The sequence below is a fragment of the Strix uralensis genome, chromosome 11 (genome assembly GCF_047716275.1).
Source record: "Strix uralensis isolate ZFMK-TIS-50842 chromosome 11, bStrUra1, whole genome shotgun sequence".
Classification (NCBI taxonomy): Eukaryota; Metazoa; Chordata; class Aves; order Strigiformes; family Strigidae; genus Strix; species Strix uralensis.
This window is the reverse complement of record NC_133982.1, coordinates 24,579,519-24,592,624: the sequence shown is the minus strand read 5'-3', so window position 1 is coordinate 24,592,624 and position 13,106 is coordinate 24,579,519. Positions and strand designations below refer to the sequence as shown.

At 37.4% G+C, this 13,106-nt stretch overlaps 1 protein-coding gene across 3 annotated transcripts in view; it reads right to left on the bottom strand.

Annotated features, from left to right (window-relative positions):
• Positions 1-13,106, bottom strand: part of UNC13C (unc-13 homolog C) — a 164,474-nt gene that overhangs the window by 18,136 nt on the left and 133,232 nt on the right. For all 3 annotated transcript variants that reach the window (XM_074879935.1, XM_074879937.1, XM_074879938.1), the window contains 5 exons: positions 10,930-11,018; positions 8,552-8,701; positions 5,302-5,425; positions 1,804-1,860; positions 736-816 (listed from right to left, as the gene is read on the bottom strand). In XM_074879935.1, the coding sequence (XP_074736036.1) occupies positions 736-816; positions 1,804-1,860; positions 5,302-5,425; positions 8,552-8,701; positions 10,930-11,018 (501 nt within the window). The remainder of the gene's footprint in view (positions 1-735; positions 817-1,803; positions 1,861-5,301; positions 5,426-8,551; positions 8,702-10,929; positions 11,019-13,106) is intronic.

Sequence of the window (13,106 nt, the reverse complement as noted above, 5' to 3'; positions counted from 1 at the left end):
AAGATTTTTCGAAAGTAGGTTTATGCATTACCAACAGCTGCATCAACAAGATGTTGGTAGTGCATGAATATTAATTTATTCAGAAGTGTTTTCAACAGGTGTGTGATGAATATGATTTTTTGTTTTCACTGAAAAGGGACCAAGGCATAGAATAATTAAATGTCATCTTTAAATTATATCAAATTATTTAGGAGTGACAGTATATTAGGTGGTGAATTCCAAACTATAAAAAGTTGAAAAATTCAACTGGTCATTGAATTTAAAATAGTGCACAGTAATGCATGGTATTACAAGCCTTGTTTTCTGATGTGCTATAAAAAACATGTGTCATACATGTTTGCAGGAGAGTGCAGCTCGGAATAACCACACTTTTCAGGCTCAGTGCCTCCTTTGTGGGAGAAGAGGCGGCTATGCTGCAACATAATAAGGATTTAGCTCGGCTGCTTCAGCTGCACTAACTCTAAAGGAAGACAAGAATCAGATAAGCTTTGGCCACCAGTTCCTTTAAGGGAATATGTTCTGTCTGCAACTGGTAATTTTTATAACTTTTCTGCAAGCAGACTATTAGACGTTTGCTTTCAAGTCAATACAAGGAGTTTAGGATCAAATGGTTCTTGACATATTAAAGGGAGCTTTATGATTCTAAGGGACCATTCTATACTAGAATCTGTTGTTTATGTCAATCATGTTCTTGGTCATTCCAGAACAGAACAAAAAAACCAAGTAAAGCTGTACCTTTATAGTAGCTAGTGCTACTTCCATTATTGCACACTGCCTCAGGGTCAGGCTTCTGGCTTCCTCTCGAATCACATGGTCCTGCAAAACAAGTTAAGCCTGCAGTTGATTTTGAAAGCAAGACAGTATTTTGGCCTGTCTATTCTTGAAAAAACAAACAAACCTGCCAAATGCCCCCAAGCCCCTATGATTAACAGGGATTAAATCAACTTCAGACTTTTACAACAAATTATAACCTAGAGCAATCATGTTGTTTCTTGAAAACAGATTGTAGGGAAGAAGAACCAATGTTTAATACTGAGCATCTGTGTACCTTTATTTCTTTACAAACAGTTTAACTGTTTGTTAATGTCCCATGTTTAAAAAAAAAGATGTTTCTTATTAGAACAAAAGTTAAATACAGTCATAAAGTGAACTATACACTTGTAAAATCTGAAATAAGCATCCTGTGATTTACTTAGGCAACATTTTAACTCCTCTAGCAAATTGTGGAATTATTCATAGAAGCACAAATTACCACATTTCTGTGAAAATCTGAAACCCCAAAATTGGCAAAATTGATTGGTAAACAACTGACATCAGTATCAGATGTCTGAGGTCTCCATCAAGTGTATTATGGACTTCAGTAATGTAGTGCTGATGTAGAGGTATTGTAGAGGTGCATGCTGTGTTTCAATACCTACCATAAATAATATGCAGAAAATAATTACGGGTATTCCCCCCTTAGAGTTTTTTCAGAACTGGTTCCAGAAAGGAACACAAAGATCTCAGAATTTATTTTTTTATGATGTTTTATGCTTATAAGACCTAGTTGTGCAGTGTGGTAATAATATCTTGATCCATCTAGTGATCACTTCACCATATAAGCATGCAGTCTTTTATTCTTAATTTGGTTTTGATGAGACTGTAAAATCATTACTCATCTATGAATAGTTACTGCCATATTCAGTCTTACTATAGTAAATAAGCACAAGAACATGGCAGGAGGCTTGGCCTCACAGTCACTAAATATTTCATCTATTTCTTTCATTAGAGCAAGCCATTCACAGCTTCATTTGGCTCCATTACCTTGAGTTTTGACAGTTGTCCAAGATCTTTGGCTGCGCTGAATATCATCTGGGGCCCCTGTAATCACATTGAAAATTCAGGAAACAGACACTACAGAGTGTTTGGTTTTTATGTCAACATGATCTTATTTTTTGCTAGGATATTAGCCAAAGTCACTGTTTTGCAAAGCTAAATAAAAATTTCAGTTACACACGAGACACATTTTCATTCAGTTGATAAGGCCAAGTAGTTGAATGCCTGCAGCATGATTCCCTCCAGTATCCCATACTTGATACAAATATTGCATATTCTGTTGAGAGTGGTTTCATGTGCTCCTGTCTGCTATCTCATTTTGTATTTAATATTTTTAAGCTAAGGCTGGGATTGTTCTTATACAGTGTGTCAATGAGATATTTGTCCATAATCACAGCTGTCAGGTGCTATGCTAATATTATCATCATAGGAAGTGAGCAGCCCTAAGCAAAAGTTTAGCTGTCTGCAGTGAAATCCTCCGTTGAGTAACACACAGCATAATGGCATACTGTTAAGCTGAAGCCATTTTTTTTTGAGAAAAGATACCAAAGTGTTATGAAGTTAAACCAGTATTTTACAATAGCCAAATCTGGCATGATACCAAAGGCCAATGCCTACATGTTTGTCTTAGACAAATGGAATCCTACTATAATTCCATGCTCACATTTTTTTATCACAGTTACTCCAAGAAATATAATTACTAGTACAGTTACTTGACAGTGCAGCAAGACATAGTTCTGAATATCAGGGAAAAAAAAAAAGTCAGTCCAACTTACATAGCACAATACAGAACAATCTTTCATTAGTCTTTCTGTTCCAAAAGGTTTTAGTTTCCAGAAATAATTTTGCTTCTGTATGGTTCAATTGCAGAAGATGTTATAGAGAACTGCAGCTTAAGTTTTCATTATTCATTAGTAGTGAGAAAGGAAAAATTAATATAACAATTAAAAAAATAAACCCTGTTTCCAAATGTCTGTGCCTCTCACCCTCAGAGACAAATATTCAAGGGTACAAAAGGGAAACACCTCTCTTACAGTATCCTACTTTTCATTGATTTTGTTTAACTGTGTGTTCAGTAGTAAATAGAAGTAGCAAAATAAATGCAACTAGCTATACACCTTTCACCATGCCTGCCAAATGGGACACTTTATATAGAGGCTACCACTGGTAAAACCCAAGAGCTGGTGCCGTGTAGCATACACATGTGATACTGCAAGCACTCTGAAAGCCTAATCCTGTAATCTTTGTTTTTCATGTTCCCTAGTCATTACAGACAATATATTGTAAGATATTGTATCTTCTACTATACAAATGTTGAGCAAAATTTGGAAAAAATATGCTACAGACAATTTTCTAGTCAGAGGCTCATGTTTCTTAAGAGTGTGTGGACAAGCAAGGGTCCTTTCAGTTTTATGAAGAATGGGGGCTAAGGACTTGTGGACATCCCAGCTGACCATTTAAAATGATCTTGAAAAGTCTTGAATGATAGGCGCAGTCTCTGCCTTTAATCAGTAACTGGCTGATAAACAGAAGCTTTCCTACCTTTGGCCACTAACTAATCTAATGTCTATCCAGAAGACTCTTCATTTGAGGTGAGGGGGGAGGAGGGCTCCTTGTCTCTGCTTCTTCACCACCCTTTTTGTGTTCTGCCTGAAATGCGGAAGTTTTGCATTCCAGGTGTACACCCATAACTTAATGAAGTATCAATGAAGTGCTAAACTAATGACTGGAATAAGCTTTTTTGAAATGGGCTATAACATCAGTGTCACAGCCTATTGCTTGGTGTGATTTCTGAGCATCAGTAAGGGGCACAGAGGTGCTTGCAGATTCAGGCAGATGAACTGAAATCTGTGTTCCGTTGGCAGGCAAAGGTTATTTTCACTGTGGTTGAAAGACTAAAATAATTGTATTGTTTTTAAAATAAAGGTCTACATTTAAACTCTTGGGGGGAAATGTTTGAAATGATGTTTTACTAGTCTACCTAACTGAAACGTGCTATTGTCCAAGTGGGCTTACTAAATCTTTGACAGGTAATTCTGTATTCTTGGCAACCAATTAAAAAAAGCAATAGAGAACCCACTTAATTTTGAATCATGCTGTTCTAGGAATCAGAGTGTAACAACAGATCCTGCATGAAGCTAATAAATGCTCGTAACGCCTGATGGGAAATGCAGTTATCCAATTTAAATGCTACTTATGTATTTGCAGATAAAATTTGCACCAAAATGTTTGAAAAGCAAATTAAAAATTTCGGACATATAAGTGACACAGTCACTCACTGAAAGAGAGGCTGTTCCTAATTATGCATAGTAAACAAGAGCATTATAGTAAATATTAACAAATTCAGTGAATTCAGGAGTTCTGGCTACGATCTTGTGATTAGTCTAGAATTTTCAGTAGCTCAGGTTATTTCATTCGTACCTTACCAACCATTCATACATGTTCTATTAGATTTCCTCTTACCTTTCCAGCAATATTCTTTCATATATCTTTACTATATTATAGTATGATTTAATGATATGTCTTTAACATATGGATACTGACCAATAGATTTTTAGCAGCTTAACTGATATCATAGGATGTATACAGTAAAGTTGCCCAGAGGCACACTATGGCATTGTCATCATTAGCTTGTCATAAAATGGTGAATTTACGCTACACAAGATTGAAAATGAGAAGAATTAACATTTCTGTTATGTTATCTCTCAAAAAAGCAAAAAGCAACTGAAAAAAGGCACTGCAAGCCAGGCTCTTTCATCCTTAGACAGAATCAGATTTCACTGGTGCCCTCAGCTCTGTCACCACTCAGGGTTCATGTCAGGCCATCACCCACACTCCTCTTGCGTGTAGCAGCACTACCTTCTGTGTTTACTTACAGCTTCTTTCCCTCTTCTTGTCAGGCTCTAAATGCAGTCCTGCCCAAAGAGGACCTCCTATCAAGTCTGCTATTAAAATACCCCAAAAATTTAGAGCTAAATTTGGCTTAAGCTTCCTGATGGTACCTGCTGCCTCAAGATGAGGAATGGCACAGCAGGCAGGACTGGAGAATGGAATGTGGCATTCCTGGTTTTCTGGGAGCTGCAAAAATGGAAGCGATTGAATTTCTGGTGCAACTGGGAAGGGCAAGGAACACTCTTGGTGTTACTGTGCATGATGAAGGCAAGAGAAACCAAACTTAAAAGCCCTTATATGAAAGCACGCTACAAAGCCAGTGATTCGGCTTCTTTTATGCTGCATTCATAAAAACTGCTCCAAGCTGGGGCAGGCAGTATATGAAAGAGCAAGGTCTTCCTCACCAGCTATGTAAGAGCAACCTAGCTACACTACACTTTGAAACATTAGAGAGCAACACACTGCATACAGTCAATATATTACACCGTCTGGTCAAGGTACAACAAAAGATAGTATCAGACCTCTTGGCAAACACCTGATTACACATTATTACAATCCTTTATAACGTGTGTGAACTACTCCTGGGACACTTACGGTTTGATCCGTCAGTGGTGGAAGCACAATTTTTTTTTCTATTTTGTTCAAGACTAACTTCCATAGCTCTTTCAAAACCCGTTTCAGAACTGTCTTCTCACAGATTTTCGCAGAGACAGTTAAACTGGAATAAAACAAAACACAAACCAGTCTCCAAAACTAGCATTAAGACTTCAGAAGTGCTGTATCACTCTATGCTCAGATTAATGGCCATTATGGTTTAGCTTTTCTCTACCAATAAGGATTTCTCAATGGCTTACTTATTTTGCAATATTATCAGTAAATCTTTTTGGTAGAAAGAAAGACTTGCAGATTATAAAATCATGTAAATCTTCACTATCCAATTTATTGCTTAATATATTACTGATACATATTTATCAAAAATGCCAAATGACGATCAGCTATAAAGTGTGATGGATGATACAATTTAGCACTCCCAAGCCCCTAATTTAAAGTTTGGGTATATAATTTGTTTGTGTCTTAAAAATAAACCCCAAACATTTCCCTTGTTTTATATTTCTATTGTGATGTAGAACTAGGTGTTGATAGCTAATGCAAATTCAGGGCTCCCATTTGGAAGCATTCATTTCTGTATACTGGCATGTCTGTGCAATCATACTATCTCTTACCAATGGTAAAATTACATTTTTGGAGGATCTATATACTTAGATTTTTTTAAAATTTAAGAGTATATTCATAAACCATCTTGTACGTATTGCATGAATAAGTAGCGTCATGAATAAAGTGCTGTGGTTCTCAGGCACAGGAAAAAATATTTTAAAATGATATCATGTGGGGAATTTTACAGAATTATGTCTAGTCTATTAATGTAAAAAAAGATTACTGTAAAGTCATTATACATATCACATCATAAATATGACAATTCATATTTCTAGCATCTTACTACTCTTAGTAAGCACATAAATAAAAGCATAATTAAGAAATAACCAAAACCCAACCCATATTAATATGATACATTTATAATCCTAATACATTTGTAAGAAAGGTGACATTCCCTAGCAGGTTTGTTTGTTTTTTTTTCTTCTTTTAAATTTCACATCTTTGTTTTCTGTGCATGGGTTTAGCATCTGTTAAAATTCCATTTAACATTCCTGTGGTGAGGAATATTTTTTATTCATACAGTAGTTTTAAACCCATTTTTGTTTCCACTACGTCATTATTCAATTAAATTTCTAAGAAACTGTGAAGACGGCTTGGAGAAATGGCAACTTGAAATTGAACCTGACAGGCAAAAGTCAGCTTACCCAGTTTTTTAAACAATGAGCTTAGGATAGGCACATTGAAGTGTATAAAGGGCTATTCTTGAAGACTTGTGCTAGGTCTTAACTCAAAGATAATAAAATTTAAAACCACATTGCTTGAAAGCAACACATACCCCTCTTGTAGCTTAATATATAGGACTAGGCAGATTGCTAAAAATAGAAGGCTGACATATAGATAAAGCAGCTAAAATTTTTTTCCAGTCGGAGTCCAGGCACTGCACTTGACAGTGTTGCAAAAACAGTCAAATCTTATCAAGCACATTAAATAAGCATTTGCCCATTGCCAGCTGTCATTCATGTAATTGTCAAAGCCCTCAAAAAATGAATCCTAGAAAAATCAACCCCCCAAAGAAAAACCAAAACCTCCTTCAATTCCCTCACCCACCCTTTATGCCAGTGACTTTAGGCTTTGACTATGCATATGTACAGTTGGGACATGTGATTCTAGTTGTGTTTCTAATATAGCAAGCCCATCAGTCCCCTTTTGAGAAACAATATGAATGTGAAGTAATGCTCTGGAGAAAGGAAAGTCAGTTATAAATCAATTCTTTAAATCAGCCTTTGACTTGGCTCTTACTAGTCCCAACATCAGAAGCCCAGAGAAGTATTCTGCACCTCTAGTCACTAACTTCAAAATAGAGTCTTACTGATCATAGATGCACAGCACTTTGTCAAAATCATAAAACCAAACCTTCATGGGGATCCATGACTCTGAAGAAGTTTCATTTGGGACCGCAGGCCACCACCAGTAACACCAGATAACCATATAGTGAAGTGTGGAGTAATGTGATTTGTACTTTACAATGCAGAAGGCAAAGAAAAGCTCCTTGGCACTCCCCAGAGTATGTTCTGTTTAATGGGAAAATAATCTGTGGGGGTTGGTCAGGGCTGAAAATATTTGTCCAGGGATGAGAAAGAGGGCAGAGCTGGGAGGAAACAGACCCCAGAGGTTGCTGAAAAAACTGAACCTATTCTGCTGCCTCTTAAACTCTCCAGACAGATGCTTTTCAAGACAGGCACAGCAGGCATCCTGCAAAGGCTCTGCATCAAACATACTGGCTTCTGGAAGCTACAGGCTTCCCTGAGCCTGCTCTCTGCCCAGCTCAGTCCCTTCCTCATATCTTCTCAGCACAGTTCCAGCCTTCACCCCAGTCCTGCCCAGCCACTTCCTCCTGGTTATGCTTCTTGTTCTGCTTCAAGCCAGATTCTCCCTCAGCACACCTTTTCCACCTTCACTTTGAAAATGTCTGGCTAGGAGAAATATGCATAAGGAACCAAAAGGTTTAAGGGTATGTAACTCATGTATGCGTGACTGGGGACCTGTAGTGCGGGATCAGTGTCATGCTGCTTGTTCTCACAGTCACTTCCAGCAAAAAGTGTTTCACAAGTACCAGTAATGACGTGACGAAGGACAGTGAGGTGGTGCTTGTAGACGTGCCTGTGCTGCACGTGGCCTTTCAGAACAGCTGATCCTGTCACTGCTGGATGATGAGAAGATAAGATACCCTTACTTTCAGGGCCCAGAGTGAGATTGCAGGACTATTTAAAAATTTAGCTTTTTAACAACTGATAAAAATCAAGCTACTCTGTAAATCTTTAAATGATTTAAATGACCAGGTTTTTGGGGACACTGGCTGCCAGCCTAGAACAAATGCCAGACAATTTCAGTATAGGGAATTTACTTTTGTTCAGTATGATCTTCTTTATACGACGGCTTGTGGAGGAGAGACTGTACACTAGCTCCTTTGTAATGACTCAAAATGACAAGAACTAGAAAGGCAAATACGTAGAAATAGCTTAGTATAAGTAAAGAGATTAAGCATAGTATTCTGCACATACGTGAATGCTACAAATATTAAAAATACTGCAGAGTGTTTCTAGGTATTAACAATGCTTCAGGGTAAAACCAAGCCTGTCTGTAGCATCCAGCTCCTAACCTGCCACACAAACCACTCTGCCACACTTACGTTTTGTCCAGGAAATCCATGAGAGGCCGAAGCACAATCTCAGCATCAATGGCCGCACTGTTCTTATTGGCTGCCGCATTCCCATTTCCTCTCATTTGATTCAGTTCATTGCTCATTTGTCTTACACAATCTTCAATAATAAATTGGAAACTACAGGATGGAAAAAAAAAAAAGCGAATGAAAGAATTCTGGGATAGAAAACAACATTTACCATTTTGCATCAGGTTCTTCAACAAGTTTTAAATCTTTTCTGCGATGATGGAAAGTTCACAAACACAAGATACTGCAGGTGCTACAGACTGAAAATAACTCCTCCTAAGGATTATGGGTCACATAACTAATTCATGTACTGTTTTGAGTTTTTTGCCCCCTTGTTTCTGTTCTGTCATTATGCTTTTCATGCCCTTGTAGGGGTGCCAAGTAATTATTTTCTGAAAGCAACAGATGTATCAGAATCTATAATTTAGGGTATGATTGACTACCAGCCAGCAACAACTTCTCAAGATTTTATTTTTGGTGTGAAAGGACAACAGAAACAGGCGACTATAAATTATTTTTCTCTTGATGATTAATGTGAGCCAAGCTTTGATATTCTTCTTGAGGACAACTAGAAAATTTCTACTGATTTTGCCCAGTTTGGCTCAGTTTGACTTTTTCCTGGGTTTCAGACAGAGTCAGTGCCATCAGAAGCTTTGCTTACTTCTTTGCAATTAGACAGAGCTAAAACATTTGGACTGTTTAAAATATTCTTTCGCAAAAAAACCCCACTGAGAAGTAGTTAGACTCTTCCTCCTGGAAGGAATCTTTTCCACTTCAAGGTGAGTGTGAACAAATTCTTGCTCCTCAAGTTGTATTTGTTCATCTTTTCTGAAAACTGTTCTGTTTCCTAATTGATGTGGTCAAGCAACGTGTCTGACAGTCTTCTAGTGTCATTGAAGTGATACTGTCTTTGGTCAATATATTTAAACAATGCAGAACAGCAGTTAATCAGAGTCAACAGTTCAGAGGCAGAGTAAGGCTCTGCACACACGGTAATTTGGTTTATGAATTGATTTATGATGAATTGAATTGGTTTAGGATTAGTTTATGAACAGAAATGCAAAACAGAGGCCATAAATATACCAGGTCTATTGATGTGAAAAGATAAATGGCAAAGATCAACTTGAGGAAAGTGAAAGAGAATTTACTGTGAGAGAAAAGAAGCATTATAATTAGAGAGTAAACTGTTCCAGCTACATGGCTAACCATAAAAAGAGAACGCAAATCTCCATGTGAAAACACTGGAAAAACTGGAAACTTTTCCAGGTACACTTGGATGTGTACTTACCTACACACTGCAAAGCCGTAGATAAAATCAACATGAAGCTGCTATTGAAGCTGCTCATGTAAATCCTTGGGACTGGTCCCTCCAATAAAAGCCAAAATAATGCATTGCCTTGTCTTGACATTAGCCATCTTTCTAACATTGTTAACCTCACACATCCCAGCAATGAACTGACACATGAGGAATGTCCTAACTATCTGGAGCATATCCTAGATTGAGCTACTCCTCTGCAGAAACCTAGTTGGCTCATTCAGGAAGAAGCCCTGGAAAGAAACAATATTTGTGCACTGCCAATGATTGGAGAACTAAGGCCTGGGAGCAAAAATAAAGCAAAACAATATGACAAACTAAGCACACTCAGAAAAAGTGAACACTGTCCACCCAGATGGTTCATCAATGGATTAAATAAGCAACTAGAGACTTTACTTAATGAATATCACTACAGCACTAATCCTTCTTTCTTAGATTCCTTTCTAATTTGAAGCAAAAATAACTTGCAGCTTCTTATAGCACAGGCACTGCTGGCACAGCACCATATTCATTCAAGACTGCAGTGTGCACTCTGATTAAGAAAAGATTTTGAGGGGAAGGCTCAGTAGACAATTTTTGCAGAGCCACAAGCAAGCAAATGACCCAAGAAGGCCATTCACAGTGACCATTTGAAGCAGGCTAAACATAGGCAGACATCCCTGGTTGAATCAGGCCACTTGGAAAAAGCTGTCAGTCCAGGAACTAACATAAACATGGTCAGAGAAAAAAGTTTAACATAACATCAGGCAAGAAGAAACCAGCAATTTTTGATTTCCAAAAAGCAGAACAGAAGTCATCAGTCTCACTTCTGTAACACATTCATGCCCACAGACGATTTTCAGTTTTCTTTACAGTGAGGTTACTGCTGCATGTTTCAGAGTCTAAATGCACACACACACATCACTTCATCAGGGCAGAAGCAAGCTGTACCTCAGGCCATCCAAACCACCACCCAGACTTAAGCCGAGGTAGGTTTTTGAACAGGAATATTTCTCTAAGGTTTGCAGTAAAATGGGTTTGTTACCTTGTAGTGTATGTTATGCTGAGTTCATCCAATACATTGCTAAGTTTCACCTGAAGTTCTTTTAGAACAACACTAGCTTCAGGATCCAACTGCAGAGAGATAAGTAATGTTATATTTTACATATACATTATGTTTTGGGGTTTTCCATTACAATTAATGAATTAGTGAATTAGGAATTATATGCAACGATACACTGCACTGTGGAAAACCCAAATGTGGAAACACCTGTTACAACACAGGATTGCTTTAGTAGGCCTAAAAATCCAATTACCATTTAAAGGAAAATAGTTAATCGTAATAGTGAAGAATTATATTGTTAGAAATCAAAACTGTGCCATTCAACAACTTTCTATGGGATGGTAGAAATTGTGTTGGCAGTCACAAGGCTAGAACTACCATTATTCAGGCAAATGGTATTCACAAGGCATACCAAGAGAAGGATGCATGACAAGTTAGTGCTGGTGTTCATAATACTGCAGATGTTTTTATCTTTTAATTATTTTTGTACATTTCACCAATGTTGGTAATTTTTTTGTGATTTGTGTAGAAGATGTTTCCATATTTCGATTAATGCAGTGTAAAAGTAGAACAGCCAACACTGGAAAAGATGGCTTGAAGTCTATCCATGCTGCTTCTACCGATACAGTATGAGGGAAGTGAATCTACTGAATTTCAGTACTTCTGTTTCTAAAAGCAATTAAGACATACATAATTCAAGCACAGAGCAACACATTCTGATGCACAGGGAGAACAACTCCTGTACCTCTGGTACAGGTTTTCTAAACATAGGAGAAAGAGAATGCAGGGGAGAAATAGAGATTTACATTTACAGGGATAGTGATCCATGCATAGATATTTAATCAAAAAGGTCCTCAGTTGATATTGATCAGCAGCTTGTTTATTTGCTATGCATTCTTTTTCAAATTAAAAAAAAATTGACCTTTTGTCTCCTTGAGCTTTAGCATTTAGGAAAAACAGTTACAGTTCATTGTGGGGTATGATTGATGATCATCAGGATCAACAGCTGAACGTGCATTAATAGCTGATATTCCAGGTCTTTCAGCTATCTACATCGCAACGTTAAGGGATTATTTTCAATGACAATCCTCAATTTCTGGGTTCTGTTCTGCAGTAAGGTCAGATACAGATATTCTGAGAATTTCAAATGAAATTGTGCGTTTAGAATACATAATCAGGCCTGTCTATTTGCATTTTCATACCTTTCAACGGCATGAATAGTGTTTCATGTTTATTCTTTCTCTGATGCTTCGGAGTATTATGACGCAGTAGGTCAGGTCTTTTAATCATACTTTAGAGACAAGGGGAAGCTGTGTCACAGCACATTGGGTAACTTACATGAGACTAGACAGGAATTCTAAGGCAAAGTAAAGAAAAAACAAACTCTGAAACACCCCCAAAGATCTACTGTGTTCTAATCTTAGACCATCCTTTCTCTCCTTAGAGGTTATATGTGGTGCAAAAGCATAGAAAATCCAAAATTTTCATTACAGTTTTTGACAAAAAACTGAAATACGTGACAAGGGGGATTGTCACACATCCTTTAGAAGATACTCAGTGATGTGTAGCACTTTTCTAATCTGAGAAGCTCGTATTTTAACACCGTGACTACTTACTGATTTAGTTTTTAATTAGTTTGCATTGGGAGAAGTTCTGTTGCTTCTCCACTTCATGTCTTAATAGTTACCCTGGCAGATACGCTCTGACAGTTCATATACTTAAGGTGATTGTTTTCCTTCATATGAAAAGCAGAGATAAAAAAGCTAATTTTACTAAAAAAAGCAGCTAGAGTTTACTAACAAAGGCAAAGATTTTTCCAGGAAATGCATTTCACTAGGGAATTATATTGCCTTCTTTGGTGGGATACATACAGAACACAAATTTAAGACAAGTAGAATATTACCTTTTAACAAATACCGAACACACAAGCATTCACGCCGAACATGGTACACATCAGAGAAAGCACAAAATACCAGGCAGGCAGAAGACTCAAAATTTCTTACCAGATCATGCACAAGCTACAGAATCATCTTGTTACTGGGACTACAAAGGCCAGTGTAGTTACTTTCTATCAGAGGTGGTTGTGATAACCAGAAAACACAGTATGTTTGCTCAATTCACCCGGAATTGGACTTAGTCTGGCCAAAATTGGATTAAAT